Below are 26,049 nucleotides of genomic sequence, written 5' to 3'. Positions count from 1 at the left end.
CCAGGCTGCTGCAGGACCTGTTCCCCAAGGCAGCAGAGCTCTATGAACGCGTGGCTTCTAACCGCGAGCATTGGACCAAGGTGTCACACAAGTTCACGATCCGTGGCCTCCCGAGCAACAACTCGCTAGATTTCCTGGATGAGGAGTATGAGGTGCCTGAGCTGGGTGGCGCTAGGGCCCCCATCAATGGCTGTTGCAGCCTTGATGCTGAGTGAGTCCCTCCGGGGACCCCTCCCTGCCCAGGCCGCCCCCCACAACCCCTCACTGGCCTGGCCACATACCCTGGGACCAGAGCCACGGGTCCTGGATTCCAGACCAGGACTTCTCGTGTGATCCCGGGCAAGGGCTGACCTCCTTGGGCCTCAGCTTTCCTGTCTGTATAATGGAAACAAGACTTCCAGCCTCACCAAGACTTTGTCATATATATGACCTCTGAGAGCACAGGGGTGATCAGTGAGCAGTGGGCTCTGCTCTGCACCTCTGACCACACCTTGGCAAATCACCCTTCAAGCCACTCCTTTTCTGAGGCAGCCCAGATAGTTTCTCCTGGGCCTCATTCCTGCCCCACCAGTTCTGTGCCCTTTTCTCCTGGAGACACCCCCTACCCCCCAGGATCCCCATGCAAGGAGAATGTGGGACATCTGAGTGGGCAGAGGCTGAGTCTTAGAGACAGTCATCAGTTTGGCTGGAAGACTAGAAATAGCCATGGGGCCACAGGTGTCCCCAAGGTCTGCCACTGTAGTGATGGTGAAGACTGGGACTTGGGAAGACGCAGGGCCCCACGAGGAAGCTGCCAGAGGGACAGCTCAGTGCTCTGGGGAGAGGGGGCTCAGGAAAAAAGCAGGATGGGAACAGTGGGCAGGAAGGATTCCTGGGCTGGGAGACTGGCCCAGGATGGGTCAGCAGTGCTTCCTCTTGGCTGTGTGACCCAGGCAAGTTCCTTCCCCCATCTGAGGGAAACAAGAGGGTGAGACAATCCGTTCTCTAAGATGACTTTTAGATCAAAGTCCCCCTAGCTCTGTGGAGTCCCAGAGGAGGCCATGGAATGTCCCTGGCACCCTCAGGCTGAGCGCCGACCCTGAGTCCCTCAGTGGCCCCCTGAGTGTACCCCCTTAGCCCGAGCCCATCCCCCATTCCTGCAGCCAGGAGGGCCTGGCCTCAGCCCTGGCAGGGCTTCTCTTGTCTTCAAGGCCATATCCACCCTTGCCCCAGGGCTTGGGAGACCCCATAGGGCCGGGCTTCCCCCTTCTCTGTTTTGTTCTATGTGTGTTGTGGGGTGGGGGGAGGGGGGCCACCTGCCTTACCTATTCTGAGTTGCCTTTAGAGAGATGTGTTTTTCTAGGACTCTGTGCCACTGTTGTATATGGTCCTGTGGGCTGACCGCTTTGTACATGAGAATAAATCTATTTCTTTCTACCAACCCTCCCCCACGGGGCTGTCTGCAGACTTTGTGCATGGGGTTAGGAGCAGAAAACACCAATGGGGGAGGCAAATGCCTTTTAGAACTCCCAGTCTAGTGGATCCCCCATCTCTGCTGCCTTGCCCTGCTTCTGGGGGAGTCGTATACCTGTTGGGGGTACCCCTGGACCAGTCCTGTGCCAGATAGTGGGGGCTTAGGTGTGAATGGCAGATGCGAGGCCTGAGCATGGGGCAGTGAGAGGACATGGCAGAGACCGTGGACTAGAAAGGGAGAATTGAGGGGCTGAAGCAATCAAGGAGGCTGCCTGGAGAAGGTGGCCTGGTATTCCTCCTAGATCCTCTGTCTTCTGGCCTACCCTGGTCATGAGGGCCCTCACAGCCAGGGCCTGGGCCTCTGAACCCAATGCTAGGCACAAGGATGCCTGTCTGTCCCTTAAGTCCAGCCAGAGGAGTATCCCTGTCTGACTCTACATCAGATGCAGCCCTGGGTTGTGTCTGTGGGGTTACTCTCCTGCTTTCCTGGCTGTAATAGTATGTGCCTCTGCACAGAGAGGGTGGACATGAGATTGGGGACCGAGAGGAGGCTCTGAATGCCATGACACCTATGGCCTCAGGCAGGGGCCTGAGAAGAACCGCAGTGAGGTTTGAAGATGAGCAGGTCCTGTTTTCCTGTGGCAAAAAAGGGCAGGCACTTCTAGAGGGAGGAACTACTACAAAGACGGAGAGAAGGGGAGAAGGGTAGAAGGGGAGCGGCTGGCACCCGGGGAAAGGAGAGTTGGAGGGGGAGTGAGGCCAGATCAGAGAGGGCCATGAATGCGAGACTGTGGAGTTTGGCTTGATTTTGTGGGTAGGGGAAGGTTTTCAGTGGGGAGTAGCTCAGACGTGCATTTTTGAAGGCTTCTGGAAGGCACAGCAAGAGCCCCAAGGAGAAGTTGGGCGGGGATTATTCTAGTGCAGGTGCTCGGTGCCCTGGGCGGGGCGAGGGAGGAGGAAGTCAGACTCACTGGACTGACAGAACTTGTGACCAATTGGATGGGGCGGGGGCGGGAACGGGGGCGGGGGGAGGACTAGCAAGTGCCCGGGAAAATGGTGCCGCCCGGGGAACAACCGTGGGCAGCCGCTCAGCGCCACCCTTACCGGTAACCACGTGTGGAGTGGAGCCTCCGGCAGGAGGTAAGTTCCCTGCGAAGATGGGCGGGGCAGCTGTTTGGGGCTGCCAGGGGACAGGGGCGGGAGAAAGCCGGGGAGGGCGGATGAGAGGCGGGCCACGCTTCTGCACAGAGCCTGCCGACTCCCCTCACCAGGTCAGAGAACACAAGGCTTGGCCCCAGGGCTTTTTGTAGTTGCCCTGCCCTCCCAACTTAATAGCTTCATTTTACATGAAACCTCACAAGGAATCTGTGGCGTAGATACTATTAACTCATTCTGTAGCCAAGAAGCTTGAGGTTCAGGTTAAGTTATTGGCCAAGTTTGGGTGGGAGCCTGACTTTCCTCCAAGGGCTCTTTCTCTGGGCTAGAGGAAGGAGATTCAGTAGGGCAGGGTCTCTGCCTCTGCAGGGCTGTCGTGGTGGGTAGGGGCGGTGAGCAAGTGGGTTGGGTCCCCAGAGAAGGGTCTGGGATCAGCTCTGTGTGCCTGTGTTGCTGGGGCAGGAGGGACATGAGAAAAGGCATAGAGGATGGTGGCTTGTAGTGCAGCTCATGGCCACCAGGTGGCGCTCAACCCCTGCTGTCCTCATCTGCCCAGAGGTCTGAGAAGGGCATGTGAGTGGGTGGGTGGGGTTGTGGGGGCTAACCTCACTCCCATCCACTGGTGCAAGCGTCTTTCATGCTCACAAACACACCCACGCACACACAGACTCACACGCTCATTCTCTTTTCACACAGACACACTCTTGACGTAGACTGAATACTCTCTAGACAAACTCCACAGGCAAGATGGGAAATGTTTTCTCCGGAGCCTCCAGCTCCTTCAGCGCCTCTCCAAACAGGATTGAGATCCATCAGTTCTACCTGAGCGAGACCCCATGTCCGCTGGGGGTGTCTGCCCACCGAGTGGCCTCCCTCTACAGAAGGATCCTTGGGAAGGCAGGACCAGCTTTGTGGTCAGGTGTAGGTAGAACCCCTCCTCTAGGTATGAAGTAAGGAGAGAGCCCTGTGAGGCTTGGTCCTGCTCCATGAGGAGGGAGAGTCAGAGCAGGAACAAGCTGGAGTGTGAAGGGGCATCAGGAGGAGGCTGGGGCTCAGGGGCTCTTGAAGTTTGGGTGGCAAAGACTGGGGTGGGAGGTGAGGGCTTTGCAGACAGACCAGGAAAGCAGGTTGGGTGGTGGGAGGTGCAGGGGTCGTGCTCAAGGCCTCAGTGCTTCCTCAACTGCTCAGCCTCCCAGGGCACAGTCAGCTTGATTCAGGGTGGGTGGGGCCTGGGGTGGAAAGCAGAGCCAGACAAGGATGGCATGAGGTGGCCCAGCCAGGTGGGGGGTGCGGGAAAGGATGGCGGGGAGATGCTGTTTTCACAGCCTCAGCTGTGGTCTCCTGGGAGGGGGCCAGCGGCAGGGAGGTGAAGGGGTGAGAGAGGCCTGCTCTGAGCAGAAGCTGGCTCTGGGGGAGCAGGGCAGCCATCACCCCCAAGGCTAGACTCTGGACAGCACCTGGGGAGTGAAGGGAGAGTTGGGGTTGAGGAGGGAATAAAGGGAGGGGGAAGAAGGAGTCAGCATGACTGGTGTGGAGAAGATCAGGAATGTCAGGGGAGGCCTCCTACCTGACAGAAATTCACTGCTGGATTCTCGTGAAACACAAAGCAGCCATCATCACCATACACTGGGCCCCTCCTCTGTTTGCAGCCCCTCCGGGGCTCTCCCTTCCCTCCTGGCAGGATGAAAACCGGGATTCCTCACTGGTCTCAGTTTTCCTGTCCATAAACCAGAACGATGCGTTCTCTGGAGGCCTTCAGGACACAGGAGGGTGTGCGGGGAGGGAGTTCACCGAGTTCTGGGGAGTTAGTGTGAGTGAAATCAGCTTATAGACAGCACAGCCAGATTGTTCTCCGAGGGCACCCTAAGATGGGTCCCAACAGGACGCAAAGTACACGTCAAGTTTGAAGACTAGCGGGCGTGGTAGCTGTGAGAACAGTAGGTGTTGCAACTTCCTGACAAGATGGCTGCCACCCTCTATTCCTGAATCATCCCTGGAGAAACCACAGGACTGAGCAGGAGGCATGGAATTCTAGGAACTAAGAAAAATCGACTGGGTTGTGGTGGAGTTGGGGAGTTGGGGAGAGATAAAAGTAGGATGCTGGGTTGGCAGAAAGCACTTGCCTCATCCCTGTCAGTCACTGCCTGTCGCCTCACCGCCTGTCCCCTCACCTCTGCACACGTTCCTGGGGCTTCTTCCTCTCTTGGCAGTAGCCGGAGGAAAACTATGATCTCTTGATTGGGAGGCTCTCCCACGGATAGACAGGGATTATTGGCCCCTTTGTGGGCAAGAGAAACTGAGATTCAGAAGCTCAGCTTGTGGGAACCTCCCTCAGAGTAAAAGGAGCTTAGAGAGCCTTCCCAGGGTCAGATGAGGAAACTGGGACCCAGAGAGGGCAGTGACCTTGTATGGTCAGGCCACCCAAGATGGCTGTTGTCTTGTTCTCTGTACATCCCCTGCTCAACCAGTGCCTGCTTCACTTATGCCCTAGTCACCTGACTGACCTTCCTACATATTGGTCCCAGGTCCCAGCTAGTGATTATTCTTATCAAAGTGGCGGTGAGGGGTGTGTCCCTTTGCAGGTTTCCCTGGTAACTGATGAGCCAACCTGAGGTCAATTCCCCCTATAACTTGCTAACCTCCCTCAGCCCCCAGTGGTGTCGCCTGTCCTGCCCACCATCCACACACGCAGTGGGGTGTTGCTCCAGGTCCTCGTCTTAGACATGTAAGACCCCCGATCCATTAAACCACTGTGGTCTCTGTTGCTGACTCCCAGCTTTTTTTTCGATCTTGAAGCTGGGCAAGCACAAGACTTGTAGGCCTGGGGGGGTGCAGCCCAACAGACCTCTAAGCTCACACAAAGATCCAGAAACAGAGTGGGGATGGGCACCAGCTCCCACTTCCTGGCCCCGGGCTCTCCCCTCTTCCCATGGATGGCAGTCTTTGCTTCCTCAGACTTTTACTAGGACCCTGGCTGCAGCCCCAGAGACCTGGTTTGTGACTCCCACATCACTGTGTCTCCGCATGGCTGAGTGCTGGGGTCAGGGTCAGGGAGGGGGACGGTACACGTTGGGACAGCTAACCCTCTTTTCTCTTCACGTCTGCTCTGAACCATTCTTCCAGCTCTCAGCTCAGACTCCCCGGGCGGGATGTGCCTGCTGGGTGTGTGTGGTTTCTCTCCTCAGTTAGGCTAGGAATCCCATAAGGGCAAGAACAGATCTGCCTCAGCTCTGGCTTCCCACATCCCTCCTCAGGGATAGTAGGTGCTCAGAACAGGTTTGTTGATTGATAGACCATGGCAGAGTCTGGACTCCACTGCATGCATTGATCAAAAACTCAGCTTAACACTTGAGAGGGACCCTCTGAAAATCTGCAGAATTCTCTCTCTGCAGCCCTTTCATCTCTGGTGCTCTGTCCTGTAAACTCTAGCCAGCTAGCCTCTTCAGACTCACAGCTCCATCTCTTCAACCCAGGGAGACTTCCAGGCTGCACCTGGGTTCGCCCTCCGTGTGGGGTGGCCTGGAAACTCCCTCCAGGCAGTAGGGGCAATTGTAGGGCTTACATGTGTTCTCTGCCTCTAAGGATCCCATTCATTGCCTGGTATCCAATGCCTTGAAACCTTTTTTCATACATTTTGTCCTTGTTTAAATTATTATTTCAGGCAGGAGGGTGTCCAGTCTTTATTATTCCATCTTTGATGGGAGTGTAAGTCTATTTTATTAACTTTTATTGCGGTATAGTACTCCATGTATGAATATTGACAGACATTTGGATAGTAATGTTTTGGCTATTGGAAACAATGTTCCCATTTACATATACATATTCTTATATATTTTTTTTGAGTATTCCATTGTATGAATATCTTTATTTATCTACTTCTACCACTGATATATATCTTCTAGTTTCCCTCCGGACCATTCCTCTCTATCTGAAAACACTTTCAGTATTTCCTTTTAGTGTAGGTCTCCTGCTGCTGAATTCTCCTGGTTCTTACCTGTTTGAAAATGTCTTTGTTTTCCTTTTGTTCTTGAAAGATGTTTTTGAAGCTACTGAATTCTAGGTTAGGTAGTGTTTTAGCACTTTGAAGGTAGCATTCTATTCCTTTTTTGACTTTCATTGCTTCTGGTAAGTCAGCTACCAGTCTTGTTATCATGTCTGAAAGTAATGCATCTCTTTTTCTGACTGCTTTTATGATTTTACCTTTGTTTTTGGTTTTCAGCAGTTTTACTGCAATGTGCTTAGGTATACTTTCCTCTGTGTTTAGCCTGCTTGAGATTCATAATGTGTTCTGAATCTGTGATGATTTTCCCTTTTCTCAATTCAATCTTCATCAGGTGTGGATAAGTCACTTCTCATAATTCAATGCATGCTAAGAAAGTTCTACAAAATTTTACTGAATTCCTGGGATAACAGGAAAGAAATAATGATGCAGAGGTGGGGAAATATTTTAAATCCACCACTAGATTATTGTCCTTGGGGTTCAAATGCACACCCCTCCTCAGGAGAGGAGAAGGATCACCAGGGATGGTCTCTCTCCTTAGCTCCTGATCTACAACCCAAGGATCTGTCCTTGACCAGACATCCTTACCTGGAATCAAAACTTTCTACCCTTTGTCTGATGGCCAATGAGAAGGAAAAACTACTTTCTCTGTTTCTCTAAATTTTGCCTCAGTCAACAGTTACATTTTAATGCAGAACAGGCTAGTACCTCACTGTTCAGAACTTCTCCATTTCAGAATAGGAGTTTGGATTTCCCATTGAAGGGGGATTCCCTTCATGACAGTACGTAGATCCCCGAATGCTGAGTTCCAGCCCAGCAGAATAAAGAAGAGCTCGCAGGCAGCCAGGGTTCCCCTGCCCTTGCAGGTTTCTTACTCTTTGACCACTAGGCTTCAAGTGCACCTGTATGAGGAGATAGGGAGGCACCAGGGGCGACCTTCCCACTTGTATCTCTATTTCTACCAGCTCATTTGCTGTTTCGGTGACGAACCAAAGTGGAAGCACCCTTGTGTCTGGTCTGAATCACCATCCTCCCCAGTCTTTGCACCTGGGTGAACCCTCGGTGATCAGGCCCAGCTCACTGGTCTGTATATCTTTCCTGAATTCCGGATGCAAACATCCAGTTTCCAAGTCTAGATTCTAGATTGCCTTCCTCTGTTATAGAGGCTGGGAAACTAAAGTAACTAAACTAATGTAACATTTCCCACAGTCCACGTGGGTTTCACATGTAACCTGGTTTCCATATAGAAGGTGTTCCTGATACGACGCGGAGGTGGCAGTACGTACAGGCATTGAGGTCTGCGTGCCGGTAGATAAGATCACCTGGAAAGCAGCTGTGTTGGGGGTGTCTGGGTGTTCTAGGGGCATCCATGAAGGAGTTTCTAACAGCCAGCCCCTCACATAGGTGCCGAGCAACAAGTGGCAGGGTGATGATATTTCCACTAGAAAATTCCCGTGGTGTGGATGGGTGTGTTGGCTGGCTGCATTGTCTCTGGCCTTTAGCTGTGTAGCACTGAGCCTGATTTTTTTTTCCTTCTGCTTAAACCTGTGTGGATTATGGCATATACAACTAAGGACCTCAACTGACAGTTCTTTTGAAGCACTGATCCCATTGGTTGTAACTGTTCATCTCCCCTAAGAAAACATGAGCTCCCTGAGGGGAGAAACGAGTACCCAACACGGAGCCTAAGACAGAGTAGGCAATCAGCAAACGTATTGACTGCTTAAATGAAATGTTAGGCATTATAAATCCAACCCGAGTGACTGCATGCCACAGGGGACCTGGGGCTGACCTGCATATCTCGAGGGGTATCTCAGTAGTCATCACCGACACGCACGACTTACTACTTCAGCTGAAGAAAATAGTCTTCTCAGGAAAACCATGCCTGCCTAACAAACAGTCAGGTATCCCCTCAGAGGAAATCATGTTCATAGTGGAATCATGCTTGCATGACTAGCGCTGAATATCAATCAGAACAAACTGGCTTCTAGAACACCGGCAGGCTACCGGATGCAAAATGATATTCACCAAGAGTGGGGCATTATAAAAGTAGGGCAGGGCAAAATAACTGAATTTATATTCTATCATCATCAAATCAATTTAAAACAATCACTAATGGAAAATTCCTCCCTAAAGAAATGTCACCCCAAACTGCCCCTAAGCATCTCTTCTTGTCTCTTCATGTGACCTGTGACTCCTTCCTGGGTTCTTCTAGTGACCAAACCCAGACCCCTAATTTTGCGTTTTCTCGTATCTCTTACCAGTTTTTTCACAACACTCTTCTAAGTTGCTAGATGGGTTTACCTGGGCTCTCCTGACAGCTGGCAGGTGTCCCATCAAGGAAAGCAGCTGGGTGGTAGAGACAGGAAGTGAAGGATGTGGTGTCTGGCATCAGGTAGACCTGGGTCAAGTCTCTGCTCTGCTGGTTCCCTGCTGTGAGACTGAGTGTGGCCCTTCCCTTCCCCCTTCCCCGAGTCTCAATTTCCCCATCTATAAAATGGGAGGAAGAGTAAACCTTCTTGAGGCTGTTGTGAAGATTAAATGAGAAAGGGCGTGACAGCCTTTGGCCACTGTCAAAGCTGCCAGCTGGGGAATTGCAGGCTTTTGTCAGGGTGCGTTTCTGGAGGAAACAGGAAAATGAGAAACATAACTTCATCTTTGGCAAAGGCTAGGGGCCGGGGTAGTGGTCCCAGGAAGAAGGCTTTCGCTTCAGCTACAGAAAGGGCAGGTTCAAAATAATTCGAAAGAGGTTACTGTGGCATTTGGGGTTAGTGTATTGAATTGTTTCCCCCCCAAAATATATTCAAGTCCCAAACCTTGGTACCTCTGAATATGACCTTATTAGGAGATAGGGTCTTTGCAGATGTGATTAAGTTAAGATGAGGTCCTTATAAAAAGAAGCAAATTTGGACATAGAGACACACAGGAAGAAGGCCATGTGAAGACAGAGGCAAAGATTGGAATGATGCTATTACCAAGTCCAAACTCATTTGGCTCACTGCAAGGCAGGCCAGTAAATCGGGAGACGAGGTGTTGGGGCAAGGAATTTATTTGAAACTTTATTTGGAAAGCTGGCAGACCCAGAAGATGGCAGACTAATGTCCTGGAGAACCATCTTCCCAAGTCAGAATTCAGGCTTCTTTTTATATTAAAAATGGAATGGGTTGTGGTTCATTGTTGCAAACTTTGTGGCATCAGAATCCTTCGTTCTTACAGCTATCCATGTAGGTCAGTCAGGTGGTGGTGTCCCTGTAAACCTCCAACAAGACAAGTGTTATCCTCTGTTCCGCAACTTTTTCTCTCTATACGAACAGAAAAGTGTTACACCCTTAAAGGTCAGAGCCTTGAGAATGGGTTCTCCTGTGTATTTCAGGTTATAGGCAAACATTCTTTTACGAAAGGTGCAGAACCAGCATGACTCAGCACCAGAAACAGAGCACAGGGTTAGAGCTAAAGGAACAGATCTAATATGGAGTCAGATTTCTTCTTCCCTGTTACCATGCTGCCACAGCCAAGCAATGCCAAAGATTGCTAGCAACCACAGAAGCCAGGAAAGAGTCAAGGGAAGATCTTCCCCCAGAGCCTTCAGAGAGAGCACAGCCCTGCCAACACTGTGATTTCAGACTTTTGGCCTCCAGAACCGTGAGACAATACATTTCTGTTGTTTGACGCCTCCCCAGTTGCTGTACTTTGTTATGACTGCCCAAGGAAACAACCCAGTGGGTGAGGCAGGGGTCAGGGTACAAGCACTCCCATCCCGTCCACCACGTGGTCACTCTCACTCAGAGCGTTCATCACACACTTCCCCAGGCCCAGCCCTGGGCAAGCTGTGGGGGCTGGTGGTGGTGCAGAAGCACTAAGGCAGGACCCTGCCCTACTGGAGGTCGTAGTAACCTGGGTGGAATGTTAATTAATTGATTAATCAACTAGTTAATGAATGAATGAATTAAACACACATTTGTTGAAAACATACTCTATGCCGTCCCCAGCTGGGCATTGGAGAGACTGCGGAGAGATCAGTGTAACCAGACACCAAGCTTATAGATGGACAGACAAACTGAGATGGGGCCTGGGGCCTGGGGCCTGGGGCCCTTCACTGGAGTGCTTGCGCCTGGACAAACGCCTCCTCCAGCAACAGACTGCAAGGAAACGACTAGTAACTACACACGCAGTCAGGGCAATTAGGAACAATAAAATAGGAAAAGGCCACAAACCCACTGCCATTTAGGAGATACTTGGAGCAATAGAGGGCACTGTGCATGATCCCTGCACTCAGCACCACCAAGAGGGTGGGCGGTCTACCTAAACTACCCCTCCGACCCGACCCACCGATCCCCTCCCAAACCTATTTAAGGAACCAGCCCCCCCACCGCCAAGAGCAAGTAAGGGCACCTGTTACTTGTATTCGCTCCCTCGTGCTACAGCAATATCCCAATAAAGTCTTGCCTGAACTCCTCGTCTGGACTTTAACCAATTTCTGTTAATTAAAGAGTCCAAGGACCCGAGTCAGTAACAAGACAAACACAAGTGAATGTTAAACCGTGACTGTGCCAACTGGGCCATTAAGGAAAAGTAGATGGTGCTACCAGAGCCTCTGACAGCGTTGGGGGTGGGAATCTGACATCACAGTGGTCAGCAGGGCTTTAACAGAAGGAAGGAAGCCCGGGCTAAGGCCTGAGGTGAGTAAGAGTTAACTAGGCAAAGAGGGGAGGGAACAGTGTGTGCAGGGGTCCCATGGCAGGAGGAGGCACCACAAGGAGAGACTTCAGGAGGGTCAGGGGAGGGGGTGGCTAGGAGAATATGAGACTGAGGGGATTGTGTGTTAAGACGAGGCAAGGGAGGCAGGCAGAGACCAGGCTGTGTGAGGCAGTTTAAGCTTTATCCCCAAAGGAATGAACATTAAGGGTTTTCAGTAGGCAGGTGGCCTGGTCAGAAATGGAGACACCCACTCTGGCTGTGGCACAGGGAAGAGACTGGAGGATGGCTTCAGTGCTGTGGGCAGAACGGTGAGGGAGCTCTCACAGCACTTCAGATGAGAACATGATAGAAACATGGGCCAAGGTCACGGAAGATGGAAAGAAATGCACAGATTTGAGAGGTAGCCTTGGTGATGGGTTGGATATGGTGTGTGGGAGGGAGAGAGATGGGCTGATGGTAACTCTTAGTTTTCTGGTTTGTGCAAATGGATAGATGGTGGTGCCATTTGCTGGGAGAAGGATCCCTGGAAGAGGGCCAAATTTGGGGGAGAAAATCCTAAAATCAGGCAATTGTTCTTTGTAAACCCTATGGTTGAGGGATGTCATCTACCATTACCATCTACTCATTCAAAAACTATTTAATAAGTGCTTGCTGTATGCAGGGCTCTGTGCCAGGTGCTGGAGATTAAAGGGAAGGAAATTCACAGTCAGTGCCCAACTGCAAGGCAGCGGGGTAGAGGGATTAAGATGGGCATCATGGTGTTCGGCAGACTTGGTTTGAGACCTGGCTCCGCAGCTTTCTAGTTGTATGTCCTTGGGCAAATCATTAACCTCTTTATGTCTCAGCAACATCTGTAACATGGGATTTACATCCCCAGTTCCTAGAATGTTGTAAGGATATAGTGACAACACATGTCATGTCTTTAGCGTAGTGCTTGGCACACAGTAAGTGCTTAAAAGATACCATTATGAGTTCTGTATGTAAGACACTCTTATGTCATTCTATCTAGTCCTTACTACGACATCATGAGGGGAGACTAATCACTGTATCTCAATTTACAGAAAAGGCAGTCCTGCTGATTGCCTCCCCGACAGCATTTCCCTCCTTCTTCATTGTAAGGAACTAGGTTTTGTTTGGGTGTTCATCATTCTGCATTCAGGAAAGCTGGCTCCCTCTCTTGCCTTGAATGTAAATCTTGATTAGTCTAAACTAATCAAGGGTAAGTCCATTCAATCAAGGGTAAGTCCATTCCCCTATGCAATGATTGATTTAAGCAGTCATGTGGTTCCCATATGGTCCCAGCTATGAACTCATTCAAGTTGCCCAGGAGTGTCCTGGTTTTAGTACTATTAGGACTGATTCCCAGGAAACACATCAGTCCTGGGCAGACTGGGTAGGTTGGTCACCCTACTTAGCCACAGAGAACTGAGGAAACTTCTACAGGGATATGTGTGTGTGTATGTGGTGGGGCATCTGGAAAACTTTCTCCTTGCTAAGAATAAATGGTAAGGACATATGTGGGAGGACAAGCCTTTCTTCACTGAATGTCTTTGTTTCTATGTGCTATGCTTGGATTTGGATGGAGCCATCACTGTGACCATGAGAGGAGATAAGCAACAAGCTAAAGATGGCAGGGCAAACAAATGGAAAACACCTGGGTCATTGAGGACACTGCTGGGTTGGAGGGACTTAACTCAGGAGTTGTTGTTTTGAGAGTGATGAGCTATAATACCTACTGATTTCTGTTACCTGCTGCCAACAAGCAGCCTGCTGCAAAATGGCAACCAGCTGGAAAGAGGCAGAGCTGGGTATGAGCCCATCTCCACCCTGGTGTTCATTTCTTAATACTAAACATTAGGACAGAGAGAAGACAAACTCTGGGAATAATTCCCTTTGTGTAGAACAGTATTTCTCAAAGTATGTTACTTCCATGAGATGCTCTCTGCCCAAGGATTATATGGTCAAATGGGCTTGGGAGACATGACATGTTACAGTCTTGCCAATTCACATTCATCTTGGGTTAATTCAGTTTTTCAAAATCATTTCAATGTGGAATTTTTAGTTTTTTTCTGTTTTTGAGGAGCCCTGTTGATCTCTCCCAGGTGTTCCACAGAACACAGTTTTGGAAATGGTGAGGTAACAGAGGGAGAGTCTGTCTGGAGCATCTGACCTCAGCATTGGGCTCTGGATAGGAGACCACATACCTTGGTTTGCCTGTTGTCTGATGTGTTAATAGTGCCTGCTTTCCCTCTTCACTGTGTCCCAGTTTGGGATGATCAACTGTGTGATCACCCAGCTCCGGATGAAGAGGAGGGTTTCCCAGGGAGAGGAGGAAGTGAGGTGCTCCTTAGGATGAAGGAGCAGTGCTCTCCCCTGCAGATTAGAGCAGTGTGACAGTGTGTTGGCAGGGGCAGTGGCCTGGCACATCAGGAAGAATGAGGGCAGGATGGAGCTAAGCTGTGGCCCACGACGTACGTGTGATGCAGGAAGGGAGATGGAGGCGGTGGTACAGAGGGATTAGCCTGGAGGGACAGAAAGAAATGGCAGAGGCTTGCAGGCTGCAGCAACATGGGGGTGGCCTGGGCATGGAGGATGAACACAGCACCCGCAGCATGTGTCCTTCCAGGCCACTTCCTGTGGACTCTAGGAAGCGGGGTGCCTAACGAGTCATGGGCCAAAGGAACCCAGACGTATAACCAATCTGGGAAGGCAGGAGCCTAAAGAAGGGAGGGAAGCTGCCTGGTGCCGAGTTGGTTAATCCTGCCCCCTCCAGCCCTGTGTTTTCCCTTTATCTGTCATCTCTCTCCCTCATTGGAACGGAAGCTCTCTCAGGTCAGGTGCTGTGTGTGCACTGCCCACAGTTGTACGCATTGCAGTTCCTCATCCAGAGTAAAGGCTCCATATATACGTGTTGAATAAATGAATCTGAGAGAGAGGAAAACATCTTTTTAAACCACCTTGGATGGAGACGCAGAAGGCATTAAAACTTAATGAGCCTCCGCTGGGTGCTCAGGGCTTCTCAGCAGGTAGCTCCAGGAGCATCCTCATACCCCGCGGCAGAGATCCCGGATGGGCTAATAGTAAGTCAACCAATCCCACTTATCTTCTGAGGCTCAAGCCCCTCAGCCTCCAGGAAACCTTCCCCTTTTGAGCCACTTCCCTTTAGCTGAGCGTCCTCGTCCCCCAAGCTTTATAAAACCCAGCTCTTGATGGCATGCTGTTCAGCGTGCTATTTCATCCAACCACCTCCCACTTGACTGTAAACACTTTAAGAACAGAGGCTACATCTCTTGTTTCCAAGTCTCCCCCACAGAACCAGGAGCTGAATTGAAAAACAACAACCCCATTTATTCCTTAATTGATGGGTTTATCTTTAATACTGGTTCCAGCATGATCTTGACTCCGAACTCTCTTCCAGCAGTTAGTTCCCACTGCTCTATATACTCTGTATCCGTTAGAACTGCTTTCTGCTCTGCCACAGAACACCTGACAGGCAGTGTCTTAAACAGTCAGACCACTTAATTATCTCACCCAAGGAGAGGTCTGGAGGCAGGCAGCCCGAGGCTGGGGCAGTGCTTCTGAGATGCCATCAGAGGCTTGGACTTGTGGTGGCTTCCTCCTCTGGCGCCCTTAGTACCTCGTGGTACAAGGTGGCTGGCGAAGTTTCAGGCTTCACGTCTATGTTTCTGGCAGGAAGATGGGAGATAGGGGTGAGGCCAGCCCATGTGTCCTTTTGATCTGAAAAGCAAAAGATTTCCCAGAAGCCTCTAGCAGACTTCTGCTTCACCATATTGGCCACACTAAATATAAGGGAGCCTGAGACAATAGTTTGGGTTTTCCAGCCTCTGTAGTTAAGTGGACAAAGAAGAAGTGGTTTGAGAATGAGTGTTATATTAGCCCATCAACAGTGATTGCTATATGCTCTTTCAAAGGAAAAGAGAAAAAATAATGACTTGTCATTTTCTCAGACTGGCCATTCTGAAATCTCCCCATGCCAAGCAGGATCCTGCTTAGCTTTCTTTGTTGTCAGGGAGATGCTAAGTTCTTGATTATACAAAAATGTAAAAGACACAATCCACGCCCTTCAGGGCCACAAAGGTGGAGTTGGGGGGAGGACTGAAGAACTGGCGGAGATAAAGCAGTCACCCTATGATGTGTGCAGTGTGCTGTGCATAGGAAGATATGGGACAAGGAGAATCTAAATCCTGGCCAGGGATGGTCAAGGAAGGCTCCCCAGAAGTAGTGATGTATGAGGTGGAAATGGCAGGTAAATGTATGAGGAAGGGGCTGCAGAGGGTATCCCAGATAGGAGGAAGTGTGTGGGCAAAGGCATGGTGGTGGGAAGAGGGCATAGTGCATGTAGGGAGCATCAGAAAGTCTGTTTTGCTGGATACTCCCTATACTAGGGTGCCTGAAGGAGAGAGATGAGGTTGGTGGGGCCAGGTCATGAAAGGCATGATGTGTCCAGTTTGGGTGCCTGAGTAGATAGTGGTGCCATTTTCTGAGATAGGAATCACTGCACGTAGTTTGGTAATGGTGACTTCGGGGGGTCTCAAGCTGTTCTTCCTCTACATAATTTCCCAGGAAAGTCTCATCTAAATGCCGTGTTCAGATTTCTATATTCCCAGCCTGCATATCCAATGCAGCTTTTGCTACATGACAACCATGCCCCGAATTTAGTAGTGTAAAACTAGAACCACTTACTTAGTTCCTGAATCTGTAGGTTGGCAATTTGTTTGGGCTCAGAAATTAATGTCTCCTTTAAAGACTTACAGGATACAGGGGTGATGGCTCCCATTAAATCCCCAACCCCATGTAATCCACCTGTATTAATATCTGCAAAAACCATTTAGATCATGCTAGATCATGTTGGATCTGTCAGTGTGTTCTCAGTCCCCGTTAGTAAGGAGAACCAAGAGCATTTCAGATGTATATGGGAAGAACAGTAATATTCATGGTCCTGCCCCAAGACTATGATAACTCCTGCTCTCTGTCACAGTGTAGTCTGCAAAGACCTCAGTCATCCTGACTTTATACCGAACACCACTCTGGTCTACTATATTAATGACATCATGCTAAGTGCACCGGGTGAACAGAAATATGGTGTTACTCTGAATGTCCTAATGAGACATACATGTGCCAGAGGATGGGCAATAAACTCCACAAAGATTCAGGAACCTACTACAAAGGTGAAAGTTTTAAGGGGTCTGAGGCACGCTGGGACATCTCCTCTAGGGTCAAAAACAAATTATCACCTGTACTCCTCATTGCTAATAAGCAAAGTATACGTGTTTCATGGGTCCTTTGGACTTTGGAGGCAGCATATGACACATTGAGAATAATACTCCAATCCATTAATCAAGTAGTCAGAAGTCTACCAATTTCGTGTGAGGCCCACAGGAAGAGAGGACTCTGCGTGAGGACCAGGCTGCAGTACAAGTTGCTCCGCCACTTGGCTATAGTGTTAGAGACATCCCATGATATAGGGATGCTGGGTGGAGTCTCTGGCAAGCCCCAAGAGGAGATGCATGGCACGGATCCTCTAACTAGGCCATGCCTTCTGCATCAAAGAACCGTACCTTCGAAAAGCCACTCCTGATGGACAACTGGGCGCCAGTAGAGGCTGACCAGGGAACAGACACCAAGTGATTATGAGACAGGAGCTGCCTATCATGGGCTGGATATTGTCACGTCCATCAAGTCATAATAAAGTCAGGCAGGTGCAGTAGCAACCCACTGTATGATGAAAAGGGTACATTCAGGCCTGAGGAAGTCTAGCAGGCACAAATGAGGTGGCCCATGTCATGTAATCTGTTGCACTGATGCCTCTCCTGCAGCTCACACTTAGGGCCTTGTGGGGGCTTCCCTATGACCAGATGATGAAGAAAGAAAACATCTTGGCCTAGTTCATGCATGGGTAGGTTCACCTACCAGTTGATATGACTATTGACACACTAAAGCCCTAGGCAGTGGTGGCCCTAAAAGGCAATAGAGAAGGAAAATCCTCCTAATGGGCGGAGCTCTGAGCACTAATTTCCATTGCGAGCATTTGATGGAGTGAGAAGTGGCCAAAGGTAGCAATCTATGCTTCTAAGCAGTGGTGAACCACTGGCTGGCTGGTCAGGGGCCTAAAAGAAGCACCGTGGGAAGATGGGGGAAGAGGCACGCGAATGACCTATAGGGGTGGGTACAAGTGTGGAGATGTTTATGTCTCATGTCAGTGTTCACTAGGAAGCATCTACCTCAGAGGTAGCACTCCACAGCCTGGGGGACAGGACGATTTCTCTGGCGGATGTCAGCCATCCTCTGTCTTGAGCCCCTCCAGTGCTGGAGCAATGGACCCACGAATGGGGTAGTCATGGTGAAAGGCATAGAGGCTACACACTGGCCCAACTATATGGGTTCCTGCTCACCAAGGCTGTTCCAGCTACTGCCTCTGCTGATTCTCTAACTTCCCACTCACAGTCCCCAGTGCAGTTCCATCCCTCAGGAAGATCAAGCAAGTTGATTCTATCCGATCCCTTCTAACCTGGAAGGGAAAGTGGTTCTTCTTCCAGGAACTTAAAACTAGCTGTGGGGATAGGTTTGCCTTCCCAGCCTCCAGGGTCTCAGCACAGAGCTGACGGTGTGCCTGATTTCCTGTCAAAGCCCTCGGTCTCACCCTGCCTCACCCTAAGGGCCCCATCTTATGATGCAGAAGGTGTGTGCAGAATGGGTACATTCTCACGGGATCCACCGGGCCTCCTATAGAATGTGTCACCTGAAAGTGCCTGGCCTGAAAGTCTCAGTGAGGGTGCTAGCCTGGGGATGACTCCTTGTGGGGTCAAGTGCTGTCCTGGAGGATATACAGTATGTGTTGAACCAATGGCTGTTATGTGGTGCTCTGCCTTCATCCATTGGAATACAGAAGTCTGGGAACCAAAGGGTAGAAGAAGAAGAGGCCCCTCTTACCGTCATCTCCAGTGACTCACTTGCAAAAAGTTTTGCTTTGTTTTCTTACCACTTTAGGCTCTGCTGGAAAGAAGCCCTAGTTGCCAGGGAGGGGTGAGCTCTTCACCAAGGAACACAGGAGGCTTCCACTTAACCTAAGGCTACAACTGCCACCTGGTCACTTTGAATCTCTATACCAGTGGCTCTGAAGGCAAAAACGGGTTTACAAGGGTGGCAGGGTGGAATCAACCTTGACTATCATGAAGAAGCAGGGCTACTGACACCTAGTGGGGCAGAAAGGAGAGTGTGTGGAGCTCAGATTCCCTGGGATGCTTCTTGGTGTTTCTGTGCTCAGTAATAACACTGCCTGGGTGACCGAGGCATCCTTGGCCTGACAAAGGCAAGGCCACCAAGGGCTCAGATCCCTCAGGGACAAAAGTCTAGGTCATCCCCTTGGCAAGCAGCTAGACCAACTGAAGTGCTGGCTGAAGGTGCAGGAAATTTAGAATGGGCTGTGGCAGGGAGAAATGGTAAGTATCAGTTAGAAATGCAAATTCACACTACTCGGAGAAACCATTTCTCACCTATCAGTTGAGTATCAACCCCACAGTGGGACACCAATTTCTCTTGATGTGGCTGTGAGGAAAATGTACACTCACATTACTGCGGGGAGTGCAAAACGGGGAGACCTCTATGGAGGCAACATGGTAATATCCAGCAAAAAGATGTATGTGTTTACCCATTTCTAGGAATCGATCCCAAATACACAGTGGCACAAACCTGAATTGACACTGGCACCAACTACTCACTGCAGGGCTAGTTGTATTAGCAAAAGACCCAGAGGAACATCAAGGGAGCTGTGCTTCTTCTTTGGGGCAGCTCTTGGGAAGGGTTGGAATCCTGACAAAATGCTGGGTGATTTATTTGTTTCTCACGAATGTATACTGAGGGCCGGCTATGAGCTTGGTTGCTTACATATATCACTCCGTTTAAACAACCATCTTTCATACTTTCTGGAGACAAATTTGTATCTGCAGTCTCTAACACAGAAATTCTAAGAATACATCATGAAAACATAACCAAAAAAGGCAACCATTCTTTATGCAAAAAGATGTTTGCTGCAGTATTATTTTTCAGAATTACTTTTTACATTTTATCAAAGTTATGTAGGCACGTGGTTTAAAAAAAAAAAAAGCCAAGCAGTATGGAAGGGCTTATAATGGTGTCAGCAATCCCTGGCCCTTCATCTTCCTGTCTCAGTCTGGCCTCCAGAGGCAGCTCCTTTGAACCATTTCTGGTTTTATATCTTTGAGAAATTCCTTCTGTATCTTCTATACCTATAAATAAGGTGTGTGTTTGTGTGACTCTGCATTTAGCAAGTTCAGGTATTATGTATTGGCTTTCTGCTATAGTTGAGATTAGGGCTTGTTCAAGAAAGAGCAAACACTACTTTGTATTCCCTTTAGAGCCCCAGGACCTGGCCTTGGGACTGGCAGGGAGTGAGTATTAAATAAATATTTGTTAAATAAAGGAATAACCTGGGTGGTCAGGGGAGGGAGGGCATTGGAAGCAGAGAAAAACATGGGAAAAGACCGAGGCCCCTTCTTTCTGACTAACAGGACCCTGTTCTGATTCAGGGTGGCTGTATTCCAGCTAAAATTGCTCACCTCCCATACTCCCTTGCTGAGTACAGCATCTGGGAAAGGTTTCTGAAGGAAAACTGAAGTATCTGGTTTTGTATCCTAGGGTCCCTTTTGCTCTTCCTCATTCTCCCTTCCTGGAACAAGGATGTGAGTTCCTGAGGCTTGTCAGCCATCTTGCAATCACATTCTAAAGACAGTGGACCAAAAAAGTAGAGGAATTTTCGAGGACATCATTTCAGTTCTACACCAGCCTAGGCTGCCTGTCTCTAGATTTTATGTTATCTGAGACAAACAGTGCTTTTATTTGGTTATGATCATATAATTAGTTTTTCTGTTGCTTGCTGCTTTGTGCATTCTTAAGAGAGAGAGATGGAAAAAGATGGCCAAAAGTTGGTTATTGATAGTACAAGGGGATTCTGAGAATTTTCTGTAATAAAAAGTTTAAAAGAACTATGGAGATAAAAATATTTCTAAATCATCCTTGCAAATATTATTTCCAAAAAATTTGGCAAGACATGCAGGCTTCAGAGGTTTGTGCTGTGTCTTGTATGTATACCTTAACTTCTAAAAAGTCTGTGATTTTGATTGGTTGTCTTAATGTTTTATACCAGTTATGACATTTAAATTGCCATCTCCATTTTGGAGGGAGATGCAAACACCTGTGAATTGTCTTTTTTTCACTAGCAGGCATCTTCCTCAATATACATGAGGTAAAATAAAGCTATTCTGCAGAACTTTTATTTAAACAAAGAGTTTGAGTGTTTTATCTCATTTAAATTAATAAACGAATGAGAGGCTAAGCCATAGGGGTTGATAACCTCATGAAGAGTCAAACATGAGCCAACCAAAGGGAGGTAATGTTAATCTTCATTCATTGGACTCTTGTGCCCCACTTCCTACCTCTTCAGTCCAATTTTGATTCCAGAAAAATTGCAGCCACAACCAGATCTGTGTAGGTGTTACCCAGCGGTGCTGGGCCTCAGGTGCATTGTGTTTCTCTCACTTTCTGAAGCCACAGTGGGAAATGCCAATAGGAACTCATCAGCCCTCATGCATATGAACCCTGAATTTGGGGTCGGATTAACACTCCAAGGGGCAATGCTTAACCAGTAGGGGATGAGAAGTGGTGGGTAAATGTTCTCCTGTTCTGAGATGCATCTTAGAAGGTCCTGTGAGATCAAACCAACTCATCAGCTCAGCCTTGTACTGGTTTTCACTCCTCTGGGGCTAGCTCTCCAGTTCCCACTGTGATCAACTTGTCTCAGTTTGCTTGGGACTTCCTGGATTTTAGCAATGACAGTCTCGCATCTCAGGGAACCCTTCAGCAAGCATGGATGGCTGGTCATCCTAACAGATCCTCACTCCTGTACCCTTGCATCTCCTTCCCAATAAATCCCCTCCAGGCAAGTCCTTGTCTGGGGCTCTGTTTTCAGAGGGAACCCAGGCAGTGACAACCCATTTGGTCTTGCTGGGTTACCTGCCTGTCTCTGAGATTTGTTTCCAACCATTTTGAAACAAGGACAGCAAGTTTCAGCTGGCTAAGAACATCTATGGAGCATTAGGAAGTGAAAAAGTGCAGTTTCTGTTTTCTGGTGTGGGTTATTGTCTTGTGGCTTTTGCCAGGTGTTCATCGGTATGAATCCAGGGAATTCAGGCGGAGTCTTATCTGTGTGCCTGCCAGCGGTCAGAGCAGATGGAAGGGCTCTGGTTCTTCTGTTTCCTTGAATGAATGTTTCTGGTTTCTAGATTAGAATTTTATCTGTTTTAAAGCTAGAGTGATTTCTAAGGGAATTTTCCCTGGAGGCTCCAGGAGGCAAAACTCTGGCCTGAAGAAGGTTGTTTTCCCCCAGAAACAGGGGACTGCTGCCCCCTAGAGGATAAATATGTGTGTGACGGTTCATGGAAGTTGGGGCAACTGTGTACTTTTCCCAACATATGCCTGGTTTCTTCCCTTTAGGGGGAAAATGCTACTACTTAATCTTCAGATTGTCCAATAATTTAATTTCTTCTGTTGGAGTAAGAAATTGGCTCTCTTTGTAAAAGCCCATCTGCGTTGTGTTTGAATTAGTATGAGGAACTGGGAGTAGGGAACCCAGGGGTTGGAACCCCAATAGATATTTCAGCTTGCCTGTTTCTGGAGGATTGGACTGGACACACAACGGATGACACAGAAATTAATTTGATATCAAAGATACTTTTGAGTTAATTAGGCTTCCTCTTTAGGTTTGTAGAAAACACTTCTGTAATGTCTCTCAACATCAGTGGATTTCTTATTCATATTGGTTTCAAGAAACGCCCGAGTGCTTATATAAATCTAAGATAAAGGGATTCAGTGTCTCCCAGAGGGAAAATTAGGAACTCGAGCCACACTTCCAATACTTTAAATGTGCTAGCCCTTTATGAAAAGCCCTCCAGAGAGAAAAAGAAAAGAAAACCTTCCAAATTGCTGAACACCATGTACACAAGTAGACTTGAGCTGTAAATTACACTGTAATTTATGTTAATACGTTTAAATAAACTAGTCTTCTGTCAACTGGAAAAAAAATGCACAACCTAAAAGGTGTGATACAGGAAAACAGATGTGGGGCGTGAGAAGGGCTGTGTCCGAGGCTTCAGTTGAGCCCCTGGGATATGCCCCACCAGGCATGGGTCCTGGGCTTTGTGCAGGAAAGAATTCAAGAGTGAGCCACAGTTGAGTAAAGGTAGATTTATTCAGAGAGATACATTGAAAGGCAAGAGAAAGGCCACGAGGTGTGGGGGTTGAGTGCTCAGATTAAAAGTAGGTACACACTCCATAGACAGAGTGCGGGCCATCTCCGAAGAGGGAGAGGGGCAGCCGCGAGATGCCGTGTTGCTGGTTTTTATGGGCTTGGTGGCTTCATATGCTAATAAGTAGAAGTACCAGTCTAAGGGGAAGGGGCTGGGATTCCCAGGAATTTGGCCATTTCCCACTCTTTGACCTTTTTGTGGCTAGCTTGGGACTGCCATGGTGCCTGTGGGTGTGTTACTCACCATGTTAATATATTACAATGGGCGTATAATGAAGCTCAAATTCTGCCAGAAGTTAAATCTCATCATCCTGAGCCTCAAGACCTACTGAGGGTTGAATCTTTCACCATTTTGATGTTAATTGCTGTGGCATTCCTTGAATGGCTGTGCCCTGCCCCCTTCCTGTCTCAGTTGTAAGTTATGTTTTATTCGGTGAACATTTCTGAGGACTTAAGCCTGGGATGTGGCCTCTCAGATAGCTATGAGAGACTGCTTTAGGGAAGTAGGGGAGGAGCCAGGCTATATAGGAATTTTTGCAACAAAGACCAGATAGTTGGAACATCAAAAGATTACTGTTAATTAAAGAAAACCAGATTATCTCAGTTTGAGGATTTTTAGCACTTTTCTATGTATGGGAAGGTGCAGAAGTTTGGGCTCATTGAAATCATTCCTTTGATGTGCACCTTCGCTATGTAGGACCAGTATCCCTTTCTTCCCATCCTGAGTCTCCTCAGGGGGCACCTTTGGGGGTGGCTGCAGAGGCTGAGGACTTGTCAGCAGGCAGCCTGCTTGTCCATCCTGAGTTCCCTCCAGCTCACCTTGGCTGGTGGGAGCGTTGGGGGTGGTGCTAGTGGCTGATGGCTGCAGGGTCCTTTGTTTACTGATATGACGGGCAGTATTTTTCATTCATACTTTAAAATGTTACCAAGCCAAACTTGGGTCCGCTCACCCATGCACAGTAAAGCCAACCTACCGACACCGGGTTGTGACAAAGGAAAACACAACATTTACTGTAAAGGTGCCAATACAAAGAGGACGAGTGGCTTGTATTCTAAACCCCCGAACTCTCTGAAGGGTTTCAGCAAGGCATTTTTAAAGACCAGGTGAGGGATGGGGTGTCATAGGGTATGCAATCAGCACATGTACAATTCTATGACTGGTTAATGACAAGGTAACAGAGCGGTGTCACAGGGGTTAACATTATCAGTTCTTAAGCACCAGTAGATCTGAGAGCTATGTGCTCGTGGTCATCAAGTAGTTAACATCTTTGATTTGGTGGGAGTTTCTCTTATCTGTAAAACTTAGGAAATGTGCATCAGATACTATTTTCTAGGTACTTCAGAGAGGAGCTACAGCAGAGGATATGGCGGAAAGTTCTGCCCCTGGTTGGGGGGCCCATAGGGTCCCGCTTGGTTACAAAAAGAATGAATCTTTTAACAGTATTTAACTTAGAAAAATGACTTCTAAGTGAAAAAAGTGAAACTGTTCAATTGAGTATTAAGACCTTTGGGTAAAAGGTAAATTTTATATTATTAAAAGAATAAAATAGAGCATGTCTAAATAACTTTGGAAAATAAACTATGTTGTTAATACAAATTTAAGCACTATTCCTGTTTTCAGAGCTAAGCCCTTTATTCAAAATGTTTTTGGCTGGGAAACAGGAAAATCTAACTTTGGTTTAATGGCTTCGTGGTTCCTGCTGAGTTACAAAATAAATATGCAGATCAGGTCCAATGATATGCAAATTCACACCAGGCCAAAAATTGGTAGGCACAAAGATTTTAAGAAAAGCTTCAGTACTAAGACTTCTAATAAGGTTCAGAGAATTCCACTAGTCTGTAAATAAATATAAGGAAGCCTTTGATCCCCTCTGCCAAGTGACCTGTCTGCAGCCACAGCCCAGGTGCTTCCTTCCAGGTCTGGAAATTATGGAAAATTCTTTTGCTTCTTTCACACATAACACCACCACCCAGATTATATTTTACTGAAGATGAAGAGATTCAGCATAGTCTTCCTTTGAATTCTGTTGAGAACCTCCAAACTCCCTCATTTCCTCTCCAGAGTTCCCTTTTTTCTAAAGTAATTTGTTCCTTGTTTAATTATCTGGAGGATATTACCAGTAAATGACAGTGTGTGCACAAATCACTGACAATGCTCTTCAATTTCTTAATTTTAGTCTTGTGAATGAAAAATATTGCCAGCCATACCAGTAAACAAAGGATGATGCGGCCACCAAGTTATCAGCCACTGCCACTGCCCCCAACAGTGAGCTGGAAGGAACTCAGAATGGAGACAGTCTGGCAGCCCAGCCTCTGCAGCCACTCCCAGAGGGAACTCAGGATGGGAAAGAACAGGATACTGGCCCTAGATAGCTAGGTGCTTATCAAAGGAATGAGTTCAATGAGCCCAGACTCTTGCATCTTCCCATACATAGACTAGTGCTAAATTCCTTAACTTGAGGTATCTAATTTTTTAAAATTAACAGTAATCTTTTGATGTTTTGACTACCTGGTTGTGAACCAAAATACTGCAATGTGAATGAAAATACTGCAACCATATCAGTAAACAAAGAATGCTGAAACTAAGTCATCAGCAGCTGCTGCCACCCCCTAGTGAGGACAGGCCTGCAGCCCAGCCTCTGCAGCCGCTCACAATGGTGCACTCTGAGGGGACTCAGAATAAGAAAGCACAGGATGCTGGCCCTAGATAGCTAGGTGCTTGTCAAAGGAATGAATTCATTGAGCCCAAATGTTTGCTTCCTCCCATACATAGAAAAGCACTAAATTCTTTAACTTAAGATGCCTGTTTTTCTTTAGATAACAAGCAATCTTTTATTGTTCCAACTACCTGGTCTTTGTTGTAAAGCTCCTATATATCCTAGCTCCTCCCTTACCTCTTCGGAGCAGTCCTTCAGAGTGATCTGAGAGGCTGTCATCCCGGCTCGAGTCCTCCCGCCAAATAAAACATAACTCTTAACTCTTAGGCTGTGCATTTATTTCAGTCGACATGGTCTTTGTTGCAAAAATTCACGTATGTCCTGGCTCCTCCCTTGCCTCTTGAGAGCAGTCTCTTAGACCCATCTGAGAGGCTGCCTCCTGGGCGTGAGTCCTCAGTCCACCAAGTAAAACATAACTCTCAACTTTCAGGTTGTGTGTTTTTTTCAGTCGACAGTCTCTTCAAGGGTGTTTTCCCCCTTGTTTATGTTGATGACCCATCATTTTCCCAAGTCAAGGGACTCAAGCTACTGACCTGTCTGAGAGTTCTAGACATTGAAGACTTGTGATGGATACTCTGGGTGTTCAGAAACCAGAGTGAATTGCACACCACTCCCCCTGGTGGCTGCACTTGCCTACCATTTGAATCCATTGTGTCAGGCTATTAAAGGTTAATTAGCCAACTGCT

The 26,049-nt window shown here is 48.2% G+C and overlaps 2 protein-coding genes across 5 annotated transcripts in view; both read left to right on the top strand.

Annotated features, from left to right (window-relative positions):
• Positions 1-1,420, top strand: part of PDE2A (phosphodiesterase 2A) — a 63,570-nt gene extending 62,150 nt beyond the window's left edge. For all 4 annotated transcript variants that reach the window (XM_074372576.1, XM_074372577.1, XM_074372578.1 and 1 more), the window contains one exon: positions 5-1,420. In XM_074372576.1, coding sequence (XP_074228677.1) covers positions 5-215 — 211 coding nt within the window. In that variant the 3' untranslated portion in view covers positions 216-1,420. The remainder of the gene's footprint in view (positions 1-4) is intronic.
• A 1,100-nt stretch (positions 1,421-2,520) lies between these two features.
• The window catches only part of CLPB (ClpB family mitochondrial disaggregase), a 236,013-nt gene continuing 212,484 nt past the window's right edge, over positions 2,521-26,049 (top strand). Inside the window, exon 1 of the mRNA XM_074372574.1 lies at positions 2,521-2,592. The gene's annotated coding sequence lies outside the window, so the exon portion shown is untranslated. The remainder of the gene's footprint in view (positions 2,593-26,049) is intronic.

Source organism: Camelus bactrianus, chromosome 10 (assembly GCF_048773025.1).
Source record: "Camelus bactrianus isolate YW-2024 breed Bactrian camel chromosome 10, ASM4877302v1, whole genome shotgun sequence".
Classification (NCBI taxonomy): Eukaryota; Metazoa; Chordata; class Mammalia; order Artiodactyla; family Camelidae; genus Camelus; species Camelus bactrianus.
The sequence above is the reverse complement of the archived record's forward strand: the minus strand, read 5'-3'. Positions and strand labels throughout refer to the sequence as shown.